Source organism: Buteo buteo, chromosome 5, assembly GCF_964188355.1.
Source record: "Buteo buteo chromosome 5, bButBut1.hap1.1, whole genome shotgun sequence".
Classification (NCBI taxonomy): Eukaryota; Metazoa; Chordata; class Aves; order Accipitriformes; family Accipitridae; genus Buteo; species Buteo buteo.
The window spans coordinates 41901297-41917118 of record NC_134175.1 but is presented as its reverse complement, the minus strand read 5'-3'; the positions used below and the strand labels follow the sequence as shown (position 1 = coordinate 41917118).

The window sequence follows — 15822 nt, the reverse complement described above, 5'->3', positions numbered from 1 at the left end:
GTAGACAGAGCCGCAACCGCAAACGCTGAGAGTTTGTGCTGGAGATGTGCATCTCCAGCTGAGTCCCCCAGGCAGTTCTAACCTCCGGGAACACTCATTTGAGAGCAAACATGGGAAAATCAAGTAAAAGCAGGGTTCTGCAGTTTATATCCTTGCAATGAGCCTTGCTGTCGTCATGCAGTGGCTCTGCGGGTGGCAGTCTGCACGTTGCCACTGGTGTCTCTGAGAGCCATCTGGTCTCCTGCTTCTTTGTCAGCTTTTACTCTGTTACCAGTTTCAGTTGGTACGGTCTTGCAGAGTGAACTTCTCAAATAGGGGATGTGGGTTTGGTTTACATTTTTGGCTACTTTGGAAGAGGGACAGGAGGCTTTCTCTCTTTTGCTGTAAAGACAACGGTGAGGAGGCTCACACGTTTTCTGGGCTTTTGGTTTTGTAGGGGTTTGTGTGTATTTCCTCCTGTTTTGTGTTATTCTTTCTCTCTCTAAAGTCTTGCTTTGCTTATCACAGCATTTGTGTACATATGTGCCTTCTCACCCTCTTGAGCAAGTGGGAGCCAGGATGGCTGATCTTAAGATGGAGCACTGTCACGGTGCATGGCGGAGTCCTGCCTCCCAAGGGGGAGCTGTGACAGCTGATGTGTCACGGAAGTGCCAGGGCTCATTTGGAACAATAGGTGATTTCCAATACCAAACGGATCTTCTCTGAAATGACCATATAAGTTTAGGAAAGAGAGTGTATCTTTTTACTGTTGGGGTTTTTTTTCCCATGACTGTAGGAAAAGGAAATATTTTAACCTCTGGTCTGTCTGATGTCCTGCTGTTCTGGAGAATGTTTTTTGCATCTCTAAGGCTAAGACCTTAGCCTGTCGCATAGACATCCCTCGAGAGCAAGGCTGATATATTGTTGAGACCTGAGTTAGTCTGGAAGTAGTTTACAGCCTTTGCTGGACCAGTCGCTGGGCTGGCACTCAGCACGGTGGTCTGTGGGGGTCACTTCACCCTCCTTAGGTGGGTTTGCTGCCCTTGCTCACATTTGTGCTGCTTTACCTAGACATGCTGCCTGACCACGGTTACTGTGCCACTGCTGTGAACTTGTCCTCGGCTTGTTTGGGTTTGTCCTTTCGTTGTTGTTGCTATTAAATTCAGGAGGGAAAGAGCATTCTGTAATGCGCTCACTTAGTGTTTCTGGAAGCTGAAATCCTTTCTGTGCATAGGGTGGATAGAAGAGAGAGCACACAGAAGACCCCCACAGTCATCCCATCCCCAAGTGGCTATAGCTGGGAAACAGAAACTGGGTATATCTTGATGCCGTGTCTATTATAGGAACTTCTAGATGAACTTAATACCAGTTTATGCCACTGGAGCTGGAAAATAACTTCTGGGCTTGCAGTGCTGGTGGGGAACTGGCTTTTAAACAGATGTCCAAGTGCAAAAATTGACTCATTTACCAAACTGCTCAAGAGATGCTCCCACCTTGGAGATACTCAAAAGGCATCTAAACATGGTCTTGGGTAACCAGCTCTAGGTGGCCCTGCTTGAGCAGGGGGTTGGACAAGATGACCTCCAGAGGTCTTTTCCAACCTGAACCATTCTGTGATTCTGTGAAAGCCTAGTTTGGTGTTAGGGGCTCGACCCAGCCCTTCAAGTGAGTGTTTTATCATCTTCATCCCAACCTGTCCTTCTTCTTTCTTCTTCCTTTTTCATAGCATGATTTAATGACATGCAACACCAACAGCAGTGGATGGTGTTGTAAAATGACAGTAGCACCCTGAGACACTGTCCTCACCCATTAGCCTAGTGAATTCACTGACAAGGGCAGACTGTCTACAGCAAATGGCTTTTTCTTGTTACACCTTTGCTTGTGAATGCTTGTATTTAGTGAACAATAATTATTTTTTTATGGTACATTAACTTTTTCTTCTCTTGTAGGTGGCGTTCGTTGCAGTAAAATACCATGGCTTTGATTCACATGCAGTCAGATGCACTTCGCTGTTTTTATAAGTCATTAAAGCTCACCGAGTCTGGGGTTTTGTTATGTTTCCCATGCAGTGGCTGTGGTGTTTGGTTTCCAGTAACACATGGTGTTTATATTCATGACTGGCATTACCGTTGTGATGGTGATAGGGTTTGTGTTTCTTGCTTTGCCTGATTTATGTTGTGGCTGGCGTGCATGGCACGCACATGTCTTGAAATAGAACACTACTGGTTTTTAGTTTTTACGTTAGAAGCTCTGATGATTTAATTTAGCATTTTGAATAATCCTGCATTTGCAGAGAAACCTGGCTGTGTCCTGTCCCTCCTTTGATGACTCTGTTATCTTCAGACATTTAAGGCTGTACTTCAAAATCATTCTCTGTAGTTGCGTGTGGTTTTTAAACGTCTCATGTGGGTTTCCTGCTTCCCACCTTGTCCTAAGCTCTTCCTACTCCTTAGGTGGTTCTTTGCTTTCTGCCAAGACCTCTCCCCTTCCCACACTCTTGCTAAGAACCTTATCCTTTGCCATCTGAAAGATCCTGTGATGCTTCTGCCTTAGGGTATGTTAGCAGTGCAGTCACAGCAAGGATCACCTGAATTACAGGAGCTAGTTTTAAATGACCTGCAGTGGTAGGACCCAAGGTGCAGTGGGATGGACCTGAGCACAGGCTATGAAAGCAGCCCAAGCTGGGCAGGCTCACACTGCTTATCTCTGGGTTGTTGCACTGAGGCTTCTGCTGGTACCTGAGCTGCCTGCCTGTGTGTATCTTAACTATTCTGAGAATGCATTACAGACCAAAAAATGGGAAGGCTGAGCTCAGAACTTTGGGAATTTTCTCCTCTTGGCTCTGCATCTTAGCTGCTCCTCTCTCCGTTTCACCTCACTCTGCCTTTGCAGTTATGCGAAGCACTCTGCAAAAAGCATCTAGACATCCTGCTCGTGGAGGTCTCACAGTCCACAGTGGTGGTGGTGGTTTTGGTAAGGGCCAAGCTCAGGCAGCAGCTGGTATCCCGGTGGCAGCAGCAGCTAGAGCTGTGTGCCCAGCCTGCCCTGTGCTGCCCGTCAGCCCTGCGCTCTTGGAATCAGCAAGACCCAGCAGCACAGGGATGCTCCAGTCCATGTATCCGCCTTTCCTGCTCCCCTGCCTGGGGCTTGGGCGAGAGCTGGCAGGTATCAGGCTGGTCCCTAAGCAGAGGGGAGGGTGGCAGGATCTGGAAGCTACTCAAGCTCCTTATCAACTTTCTTCCCTGTCAGCGTCATGAGCCACGTAGGGCAACAGGCACAAAATTGAGCTTGCCTTGTACAGCTATGAAATCTTGAGCCGGTCCTTGCTGGAAATAGCAGCTGAAATAGGAGCTTAGGAAAGTATTCACCTCTACCCTATAACACAATTTGTGGTACTTTTCAACCAAAGTTGAACAGAAATAATTTTTAAAAAAAACTTATAAAATGAATGATAGCTCCCCTTTTCTTGTCTGTCTTTCCCAGAAATAAACCAGGTTTTTGTCTTTTTTGAGGTCATACCCTGGTTACTGCTGGACAAAACCCAATCAGATGGTAAATCTGAAGGCAGTGACGAAGTGGAAAATATATCAAGAGCTCTGAAACCATTACAACATTTTAATTACATGCTAAACTTTTTTCCACAAAGCAATAGCCTTCCAGATGAAGGGACTGGGACCCAGGGCTGATAATAGTTGCTGATGCCCAGGCTGCAGATTGTGTGGTCAATCTTTTCCAGTCAGCTTCAGCTAATAGTACTTCTAAACCACTGCCTTACTTATCTCACGATATTTTATAGCTGTAATAATTATTTCATTTGACCTTTTGTTGACCACTGTCATTTACCCCACATTTTGGCACAAGAAAGGCATATTACTGGCATTGTGCTCCCACCAGCAAGGAAATGCCTTGCCCTCTGAGGACTGACAAATAGTTGGCTAGAGTTGCGCCCTTCATCACAGTCATCCATCACCATCATCCTTTAACAAAATCTTTTCATTGCTAAGGGTAGTCTGACATGAAAGACTGAAGTGTGGAGTGAGGACCTAAGGGTAGTGGGGAATCTGTGTGTTTAAGGCTCCTAGTCTGGATAAGATGCACTGGCAGGACTGGGAGATGCTCCTGCAACCTCACTGCATGCATGTTGTGTGTGTCAGGAGATTTAGTGGGCTTCATTTTTAAAGAAAAGCTCTGACTAAACACAGGATGAAGACCATGTGCTGTTCCCTGATGGCTATTGTAAGAGAAATCTACTTTTTTCCTAGCTGCTTCTGGGCTATTGGGTATTTTACAGGGAGAAGGCTGAATTTAAGTGTTACCGGGGCTAATAACAAAAGGAACAGAAGTGGCATGGCACAGCACCACGTACATGGATTCCCATTTCTCCCTTATGGGTCATTAGCAGGGTTGGGAGCAATAAACCTGGTTGCTGACTCTGCTGCTGGAGCTGCAGTGCTAGCAGGAGTGTGTGGAGGGAACAGCTGAGGCGCGAGGAGTAAAATGTGATTTAGTGGCTTTCAGAGCTCTCTGTTGAGAGCAGAGGACAGAGAGGCTTCAGGCTGGGTTCCTGTTTGCAAGGGCTGTTTTCTCTGATGGTCATGTGCTGTTCTTTCTCCAGTCTCCTGCCACAAATGTGTCTTTCCCCTCTCTGTCTTCAGTTCCCAGATTACTGCTGTGTCCTCTGCTGTCTCCCACGTGGTCCTTTCCATACTCTGATGAGGTTTTCCATTCCCTGCAGCCCACATGTCCCAGGCAGTGTCTTCTGATAGCTCAGTGGTGTAGCTATTTGGTTGCAGAGCAGGTCACACAGCTGCCTCAAGCCTGTAATGGAATATGCTCAGGTGCTTCAAGAGGTTCATAGGTTACTTGGTTAGCTGACATGGAAGAGAGGCGAGGGGATGGACAGTGCAGGTAGCTAACTTCATGTTAATCACAAAGTGTGCAAAAACTGGGTCATGCAAAGGACTTAACATTTAACCAGTTCTGAGTAGGTTTTCATATAAAGAGGAAAAGGCATGTGGCAGGTGAAGATCTTGCCCTTATTGCCAAGCATCATGTACATGTTCAAGAGTGAGAAGAGACTTGAAGCATCTAAAAAAAATACTTGCAATTCATTCCCTTGCTTTAGATAAAACCAAACTTCTTTTCCCTTGACTTCCCTCTCAAAAATTTTCAAACTGCCTTTGTTGCATCCCTCTTTCCTGAAACAAAACACTAATTCCGAGAAGCATCTCATGTAGTAAATGTTGGCTTCCTAACAGGGGCATCAATACTAACTTCCCAATATTGCTACCGGCTTGTGTGCAGAATACATTTCTGATTCCCATCATGTAACCTTTCCGGCTTTTATTCTCATAATAAACCCTTTTGTAGTGCTTATAATTGTAGTTTTCTAGAACTCAGCCAGAGCTCTGCATGTGGAGCTGCAACTGTGCTGTCCTTGGAAGTGCAAGACAAGGATCAAGATGAAGGAGATAGATATCTGCTGAATTTGAACAAAGAGCAATTTGCTGGTCACCCATAGAAGGTTACAAGTTTGAGAAAATGTTGTAATCAAGTAGTTTCAATTTGCAAAGGCATAGGGCTCTGCTGATTACTTCATTTGCCTGGTTGAAAATACTGCTGTGATTTAACTTCTAGGAATGTCTAATCCATTTATCTGGCATGATAGTAATGGGGAATGGAGGGAGCAACCTTCAGTCATTTATCCATGTTTATTAGGACACTATGCTAGTACTAATTTTCTGAATCAGTAATGAGGAGAAGGCTCAGGGCATCCCTGTGTAGTACTTTCAGATAAACTCATTGCTATCTGAACATCAGAGCAGCAATTACTCTTTATTCCTCCTGTTATGACACATGGCTCTTACAACACACACATGAGCAAAGAGTGTGAACATGTCCACATGTGAGGAATTTGCAATTTGCCCCATGCTGGAAGAGGAACATGCTTGCAACAAGACACATTTTATTACTGCCACAAGAACTAGAGACATTTCGTATTTGTACATTACATATTAACACATACTTAAGTTGCTTCATGAGCAATACAGACATCTCTAAGATTTCAGTTGATTTCAAGTATATTTCTTTGGGAGGTTTACTTTTATTTGTAAATATGTGAAATCTTGGTTTATTTTTTGTGTATTTTCTCAAGCATTTAAAAAAATGGCAAAGTGTATTTTGATTCAGACATCCCTGCATTCCTTTCTTGCTTTTTTCTTGTATATTTTAGCTTCAGTCTGACTAACAAGGAAATATTTAATGCAGTATGTTTGGTTGATGTTGTATTGAAGTTGAAATGTAGAAGGAAGACATGAAAAGCATGCCAGAATTGAAATGTGTTTCAGGATTTTTGCAAAAAATGCTTGTGAAAATATTTTTGTTGTCTTTGCTTTCTGTCTGAAGACATTGCAGGGAATTCCAACTGAAAACATAGCCTCTGCAATTTGTCTAAAACATGTTGCAGTTTTATTTTACAAATAAGAAACAATTCCAAAGTGCTTGTTATTTACTCTTCTAATTGTTCTTCCTATTCAAGTACAGCTTAATGCAATAATTAACTTCAAAGGAGAAATCAACCACTTGATAAATGTTCCAATATACAAGTATAGCTCATTAATTTTATATTTATATAAATGTGTGTGCATATATACATGTTATCTTAGATCTATATAGACAGTCTGGTGCTTGTTTTACTGAATAGTTTTAAATTTAGCATAATGGCTGTGTTTGATGGCAAATCAGTATTTTCAATGTTGTAATTATCAATGAAACAGAATCTTTTTCCAGTTTAAAAAAAAAGAAAATCTTTGCAGTACAGCATTAAAATTGATTAATTGAAATCAAAGAATCATTATTAATACTTGTGATTCAAATAATTATGCTTTCAAAACAGTCCATACTGCTTTCAGACGGCTTTCCCGGTCCATCCTGGGTGGATGGGAGCGATTCACTATCCCTGTTGCAATAGCAGAGGTTTGCCTCAGTTGGCAAGGGCTGCACTTGTCGTTCGACAGAAAGTTGGGCGATGCCTGCTTGCAGCCTTACTGAGAGGAGCTCCTGAGTGCTGTAGGTGTATATTTTTATAGTGTTTCAGGGGCTAAGCCAGCTGGAAGGTGTGATACAAATGGGAGGTTTCATTTCTGTAGTTCTTTAGAAGCTGAGCGGAAAAAAAAAAAACAAACAATGAGTGAGAAGCTGAGAGGTGAGTAGAGTAGAGCAAACCAGTGTAGATTTCCTTCTCCAGAGAATGAAGAGTATAAAAGCCCGATGGTAAGTCTTCACCAGGACAGCGCAGCGTGTTAGGGCATGGCCAGCCAGCCCTGCTGCGCCCAAGCCTTTGCCCCGGCAGCACAGGGTGCCGTCACGCCTGGCTTTGTGTGTATAAACATTGCAGGAACGTGTCTGCCAGGCACACGGTACAGGGCAGGGTGCGTGCGTGGAAGCAGACCACCAAAGCCACGGTGAAAGCTGTGGTAGACAAGTGAAGGTTATTCACTAGAGAGGGGCTTTATTTTGTGGGTGCACTTTGACAGCAGGGGAAGCGGGCAGAGGAGTGTGGTTTTTCTGCAGGGGGGGTTAAGACACAGGCGATGTTATTGAGCTGAGAGTTGAGGAATGTGAACAAAATGGGTAAGTGTTGATTTTACAGCTGGACTAATCTCATCATTGTGTAGGAGTGCCTTGTTAACCATGGCTGATGGCATTATCGTGCCACCACCAGCTCCTAGCATACTGGACATGGGGCAGGGGTGGGGGTGTGAAAGGCTTGTGGGGTTATCTCCCCCTTTCTAATCTCTGGAGAGGATGAGGCTGTGCCCCTCAGGGCTTTACGTGTGATAGAGGCTGTATCATAAGGTGGCATTAGGGGTGCTAATCTCCTTGTTGCTATAAGGCTGGGACACCCGTACATGCCTCCCCATCCCTAGATTTCTACCCCAGAACTTACACAAATATCAGCAACAAATTTTGTGACACTTTCATATTTTTTTTCTCTTTTTTCCCAAGCATCCTCTTTGCAGACATAGAGGGTTTCACAAGTCTGGCCTCCCAGTGCACTGCTCAGGAGCTGGTCATGACGCTGAACGAGCTCTTTGCCAGATTTGATAAGCTAGCAGCTGTAAGTTTTCTATTATAATTATGATTTTTTTTTTCCTGTTGCAAGAATGACAAACTGTGCTGGTTCACTGGATTTCTGTAAATATTCACTGCCCTAAAAGGCAAGCTATTGCAAGCATGAATATAATCTGAACACTTCTCTCTTCTTTATTATTATTATTAATTTTTTTTAGGAGAACCACTGTTTACGTATCAAGATCCTGGGTGATTGCTATTACTGTGTGTCTGGGTTGCCAGAAGCAAGAGCTGACCATGCACACTGCTGTGTTGAAATGGGAATGGATATGATAGAGGCCATCTCGTAAGTACCATATTCCCCATGGAGAATTTCGGAACAAATAGTAAGTAGATTCTCTTTCCCGTTAGGTTGTCCTTACATTAGTAGCAAGGTAGCCAAGTCAGGGAACTGATGCCAGCAAAAAGGGAGACGAGCTGGAACAAGAAAACAAATGCAGTAAAGGTTTGACAGCAGAAAAACAGACACTTGAGTCCATTACAGCCGTGTGGATATCAGAGCTCAATCTCCTGATGAGAAAGGCAAAGGTTACTGTAATTACTGGAAGTCTCATTCCCAAAGGAGGATTCCAGTGAATTACAGAAATGTGAAATCAGAGGATTAATAATAACTTTCATTCACTCTTCACTTTCCTGTCTTTAAACCAGCTTTTTGCTCACCTTACAATTCCTCTGCGAAGGTCTGTCTTGTCTAGTTTAACTAATCCTTTTCCATGTGTCCTATGCCAAAAAGGTCAGATTCAAGACTTTCTTACTTTAGTTAAATTAATTATTGAAGAAAACCATAAAGTTGGTCTGATACAAACTGGGACAGATCCATGGTGGTTTTTCTTTTATTTCCACTTACTTCCCCATCTTTATTTTCTTCTTTTTAAAATCTGTTCTGAAGCTTTACCTACTCCTAGTAATCAGACTAGCAATCTTGTGTTTGTCCAGACCACTCCTGTCCTTAGAGACTAACAAATATGAGACCCATATCTAGTTATATTACTTGGAGGACTGCAGACAATGTTGAATATTGTTTGCGTCAGACATGAGTTTTCACAGGCCAATTCTTTCAGAACTCAGGTAGGGAAGATTTATTTGGTCATCTTGAGTGTATGCAAGTTTAGGCACAAAGTTCAGTCAGTTTTGGATGGTAACTGAGCTGACCTTAGTATCTACACCATCCCTGGTGCACAGAGTTTTTTCCCTTCTCTTTGAGTTTTTTATTTTGTGAAAGCATCTTCTAACGTATCCATGGTACCAACAGAGAAGTAGATCTCTATGCAGTTCTCCTCTCATTCTGTTCAGTAAATTGATGGAGTTTCCATTTCATCTTGATAAAAACTAGAGCTACCTATTTGCTGAGCTTGATACAGTGCATCCTTACCATTTGAATTTCTGCAAGGACGTGACACCCACACTTCTCAGCCTCATTTTCATAACAAAGATACATAGTTTGAAAAGCAGTGTTTTCACCCAGGAGACCCCATTCAAAGAGCAACACACAGCAGCATTCCCTTGCTTTGTATACAGTGTATACTGTCAGGACTTCCTACCTTTACTTTCCTGGTTTTAAACTCTGTTGCTTTGCACCAGTCTCCTTTTGGGGTTTGTATGCAAAACCCCAAATAAAATGAGTTACAAGTAACTAGTTTTCAGTAGCCCTTGAAAGGATGCTATTTCTTCCACGTGAAGTACAATTAAGTGACAGGTGACAGAGTGTCTTGTCAAACACGAGAAGCAGCAATTCTTAGCCACCAGCCCTACAAAGAAGATACTGTGTACGTTGTCCAGAAAAGTCTCACTTTCTGCACTAGTTGGCCTGATGAAATCCAGAGACCTTGACATGTTGCTGTGTAATCTCCCACAAGGCTGAGTAACACCAGGATGTTTAGACTTCATTGATTAACTGAAACCCACCTTACCTTGACATAAACATGGAGCTGAAGTGCACTCAATGTTTGTTCACAAATAGCTCTTCAGCAGCCTTTAAAACTTGTTTCCCACTTGATGTATGATGAATGCATTTAACAATCTTATCTCTTAATAAGTCTGGAAGGTGACTGTTCTCACTACACCTGATCCCCCCCTCCCTCCCCTAAGGATCAAGATAAGAGGTTTCACAATTAAGGTACCCAGTAGCTACTGAACATTTGATTGCAGGCTTCACCAACACTGGGCCCTGCCTCTAGGCTGATTTCATCTGTGCACAGTAACAGCAGGGAGTGTTACCCCAGATCAGAAAGATAGAATTATATTTGCAGTACTGCTGGTATAAATGAACTAAAAAAAAAAAAAGGAAGGTAACAAAGGATATTTCATTTTTCTATAAAGAATAGCCAAACACATTTGTTTGCTGCAAAGTCTGGAGAAAGTCACCTTCTCCTCAACGACTCTACTGGGAGAAGTTCCCTGGTCTTGTGTCAGTAACATAGCTTGGCAGAAGGTGCAGTAGGGTTTGTAGCCCTCATGCAGCATGTGCTGTACCCACACTGCACCTGGTGTTGTCCTTGCAAGGGTTATGGCCGCAGCTGCATTTTCATTACCCCAGTTCCTATTGCTTTCCCAAGTATTGTGACTTGAGCTCTTTCAGTTTGTAAGCCTGTGGCAACTTACCCATATGCAGCTTCCCTTCCCTGCCAGAGAACCTCTGCTGCTTGTTAATAAAAATAATGAATGTCACCTCAGCAAGTAGATAGTGAAATGTAAGATAGGGATTGTAAGGAAAAGGGATCTGTAAGAGGGTAGGAGCTGTTTCAACAAGAAGTCATCTTGAACAGTCTTTTAAGTGGCATATTACACTGTGAGGAGTGAACTAGAGTCCAGAATTGGTTTGTCTTTAATCACTCATCTTCATTAATAACTAAAGCATAAATATTAGATCTGTGTTGATGTTAGGAAGTTGGGAGGACTTGTCTGTCCAGAGGATGTAATCTAGAAAGGACTAGATGAACCTGAAAACCAAAAAGGTTGAAATCTGATAGGTATGAAGTACAGCTTCTTGCTGCAAGGTATTAACAGCTCAAAGGAAAGGACTGTGCTGTCTGATGTAGGTGAATTTACCTGTGAAACATGGACATTCTGGGAATGATGTGAATAGCGGGAATGATGTGAATAGCAGTAATGAGAAGCAGAGTTGTTCTGGTGGCCTCATCAAGACTTTCCTCTACCCACATTCCTAAATATATTTTCCATGTGAACAGCTCTTGAAGTTAACTTTTCCCCTAAAAGGGCAAAACCCACAAAGTATTCCAGCAGTCATTTTGGAAGTAAGCAGAACATCCAAAACCTTATTAAAATCAGAGCTTGAGTATTTGTAGCTGCCTGTTTGGAGTGACTGCAATAGATGTGGTTCTCTGGTTTTGCTGCTCTGACTGCAGCTGTAAGCCCTGTTCAAGCTTTCCAACTGCAGTGGGGTATTTCACACACATATCATGTTTCATCTGTGGAAGAGTTGATACTTGGTGCCGTACAGACAAATTATGATCTCTGAAATCATTTCCTTTTTCTCTTTGCAACATGCTATTACTCTTAATGAGGCTGAGTGCTGGCAGGTTATGTCCAGCTTTGGTATGGAAATCAGAGACCAGCACTTTATTCCTTTTACTGCCCCAAAGATTTCTTTTTTATGAGTTCTCAACTTGAGCATGAGTTCAGAGTACATGGATTTACTCCAAGGGCTCCCCTTTCTAATTAGTACTCCGCTTGGCCATCCAGACCATCCAAAAGCAGTACAGCTGGTCTGGCTTTGTTTTGTTGTCCTGTTGGTGTTGAGCAGCACCGTGTGTATGCGTGAATAATTTATGAGTCATTATGGATTTTTGTGTTCTGGGTGCAAGTTTGTGCCACCAACTACAACCATGCAGTCCTTAGTGATGTCCTTTTTTCCCACATCTCTTTTCAGACTAGTCCGGGAGGTGACAGGAGTAAACGTCAACATGAGGGTTGGAATCCACAGCGGGAGAGTTCACTGTGGGGTCTTGGGCCTTAGGAAGTGGCAGTTTGATGTGTGGTCCAACGACGTTACGTTAGCCAACCACATGGAAGCAGGGGGCAAAGCTGGGTAAGTTGCTTCATCAAAGCTGTCGTGTCAATCTGCATGTTGTTTTGTGTCTGACATGTCACGGTGAGGCGGGGAAATGGGGGACAGAGGTTCAGAGAGTCTGTATGTCTGTAAAATGAACTGTGGGTGTAGTGTTCCATGTCTACATGTCTTTGGTTACAGAAAGTCTACAAAATCTCAAGATGGGTATATCCTTCTGTGGTAAGAACTGAATTCCTTCTTTGTGAAACAAAGCTGACAGATACAGCAGAAACGAGCAGGCCTGTGCAAACACTAGCAGAGCTGGTCATGATTACAAAGAGATGTGACCGTAAGTTAACAGTGTTTGCTGGAGAGCATCCCAGCTATCGATAGATATTGTATGAAGCGTTGTTTCAGACCGGCCTTTTGTTTTGAAACATTCCTGTGAGAGAGCAGAATCTGTTCTTGTTTCACCGCTGTATCGACCAACTGAAGACTGAGTTGTTGCAAAGTTCATTCCGTGAGATAATTTTTCTATGTGCCTTTCCATCTTTTCTCTGCGCTGGAAGAAAGTACAAGACTGTGGTACTTGATAGGATACCTCTACAAGGCACTGTTATACCACAGTGATTAATGTGATACAACAAAAAAGATACATGCTACAGTATATTACATGTGTCTGCTGAGTAGACATGTCCTTGTCAAAGGCCTGTGTTTGCCAAAAAAAATGTATCTGCTGTGTGTTAGAGCAAGGTGAATAAAAGAATGAGTGCTTTATATCTAAGGAGGTGCTTATAAATGGATGTGTAAGATGCTTAACATGAACACCTCTCTCTTTAAGAAGATGCCTCCTGGCCTGCTTCCTTTAAAACAGATGAAACTCCTGTACTACATCTGTAAGAGTAGTGGCATGGCTAAATAATTTGGGTTTTATTGCTTGTTTGTTCCAGTATGTGGAACCTGTCACTGACATGAACTGGATTTTTAGGTGATAACTTTTCAGAGCCTACAAAACTGGCTTGTCTTTTGTCTCATTCAAGGCGCATCCACATAACAAAAGCAACCCTGAACTATCTTAATGGAGACTATGAGGTGGAGCTGGGCTTTGGAGGGGAGCGCAACGCTTATCTGAAAGAGCACAGTATTGAGACTTTCTTGATTGTACGGTGCAGCCAGAAACGGGTAAGACCAAAGAAACTAATGCATTAAAAAATTTTAATAACTAGATGGTCTCCAACACACTAAAGTAGAGTGAACACCAGCCTTTATGGATGAGTGAGTTGATTACATGACCTTCAGTGCCAAAAATTTGGTTCTCTTTCCTCTTCCTGAACTTTTGCATGTGTAGAAGGGAGTGTAGCTATCTTCTGCATAAGATTTCTGCACCAAGTACTTTCTAGTTCTATCAAAGAAACTGTCCTGAGTTGTTTTCAAAATCATTTTGAAAAATGTTGTTAATATAGATATGTATTTTTTCAATTAAATTTGATACTTGTACAAGTTCTTAAAGAGATAGATTAAAACCACAAAGATCCCTTTTCTGTCAGATTACAGACAGAGGTCTTTTTGTCCACCTGCTCACCATATTGCCATGAACATAAAGATTAGAGCAGTTCTTACCGTTACTTTTCAGCCTCTGTTTCTGAAGAGGGGAAAATCTGGCCTACTGTAATGATGGATGATCACTGGGACAGTGGAATGAGATCATACCTACTGCTACGACATGGGTCAGGCTGCACAAAATAAGGGCATTACTGACTTGAACTTGAGCCAAGTCAAACTCAAATGGACTTCAGCCAATATATCTTCTTTTTGTGACACTGCCAATAACAGAAAATAGGTTGATGTTATCACTCGCTTGTATTCTTTTAAATAATGGCAGATTGTAATACTAGAAAAGGACCTTTTTGAACATCTATTTGAGCCTAGCCAATAATATTTCTCTAAGTAATTTCTGCACTATAGACACCACTTTCCTATTCACAGTACAGGCAAGCATATAAAGATTGGCCTGAATTGAAAATAATTTCAAACATTTCTGAATCTAAGACCAATTAAACCTTTCCACAGCTGTAAACATGACTACTATGAGATTAAATGAATTAGTTATTGTGACATATTCCAATAACATGGTTGATTCGAATAACTATGACACCTATACAGAAATACTTTGTTGCCATTGCCTCATTTCCTGAGAGAATGGAAGCCTCAAATCGCCATAATGGATTTTGTGTAAAAAATCTCCAAGAAGAGCCCTTATCATCTGCTGAAGAGAGAAGCTGATGTTTTGGTTTCTATCTGCTCATAAGATAAATCTCATTAACAATTGTCAATCTTCAAAAGAGGATTAGAGCTTGCAGTGCAAGATTATTGTTTCCTGAGCATCACTGCCTGTCAGTGGGCCAGCTGATGTTTATACCTAAACCACTGCTTCTTTGCTGGGTAGATTTACAAACATAAACCAAAATACCCTTATGGTCAGGCCCCATCTCTTGGGGTGGAGAAGCTATATTGACTTATTAAATCATGCACTCACCAAGCTGTCTGTATGCTCTTGTGGAGCACTGAAGGTTTCTCTGGGGAGAAGAGGAAGACCTAAGATCAGGATTCTGCTCCTTGCTGGTATAGACGAAAAACTCAAAATCACAGATCACTTGGAGCTTGACTTCATTTTTGAAGGCAGGGCTGTCTTTTGACTAGGAGACTGGACAAAGACTCAGGAGAGATTTGGATTCCATTCCAGACTTAGATTTTGAGGAACTTGCATCTTTGTGCCTTGATTTGCTATGGTAAAATAAGATGGGTTCTCCTCTCCCCATTCTTTCACTGCTTTATATGTATTCATTGCAGCTCTGTTACATGGTGTAGCCCTCAGCTGAAGTCTCTAGGCACTACTATAATGCTGCTCTAACATGCTGCATCCCAGAGTAGCTAAGAATTGGGACATGTGCACAGCCCATGTAATTATTGGGCTAAATTGAAACATAAAGTAACTGCTACCCAAGATCATGGGTATTAGCGTTTAGCATTTGAGGGGCTCCTGGTTTGCCCATACTGCTGCAACTTCCTTGCTCCCATAGCGACTTTCTATCCCTTTGTGAATAGTTTAAAGTTCTCTCCCTCTTTAATCACTCATTTTCACATAATATGAAGATCAGAAGTGAGAAAAGCTTTCTCCCATAGTCAGCTCAGTCAGTCTTGAATATTTTGCCTGATGCTAGGCAAAGTTCTAGCACTTCACTTTTTCCTTCCATTTCTGCTTGATCTTAATGACTTCTTGTGATGTATTTAGCCAGGTTTTTAGTTCAGTCTGTTCCAGTAATGGCCATAAAATGTTCACCTAACTTAGTACTGGGTTCCTGTGAGTCGTGTCTCGGTCCCTGCTGTCCTCACACACAAGGCACAGGATTTGCATGGACCTGAGAGCAGATGCATAGCTGACCCAAGTAACTGTTTGCCTGAGCTATTCCTCAGTTCACACAGGCAGGCTTGAGTTATCTGGATACCTAGTCCATCAGTCCCATAGCCATCAAAACCCAACAATACCAGGAGTTACAATGAATGTATAAAACGTAACAGCATCTGTTCCATACCCTTTCTGCTTACTGTTGCCATGGGGAGCCATAACTTTGAATTTCCTGTCTTTTTTTGTTTATTTGACTTTTTCATCATGTTAATGACATTTCTTTGGCACAGAGTAA

At 42.3% G+C, this 15822-nt stretch overlaps 1 protein-coding gene across 1 annotated transcript in view; it reads left to right on the top strand.

The window, feature by feature from the left end:
- The window catches only part of ADCY5 (adenylate cyclase 5), a 219954-nt gene that overhangs the window by 151437 nt on the left and 52695 nt on the right, over positions 1–15822 (top strand). Inside the window, exons 4-7 of the mRNA XM_075028797.1 lie at positions 7987–8098; positions 8271–8398; positions 12002–12160; positions 13162–13303. Of these exons, the coding sequence (XP_074884898.1) occupies positions 7987–8098; positions 8271–8398; positions 12002–12160; positions 13162–13303 (541 nt within the window). The remainder of the gene's footprint in view (positions 1–7986; positions 8099–8270; positions 8399–12001; positions 12161–13161; positions 13304–15822) is intronic.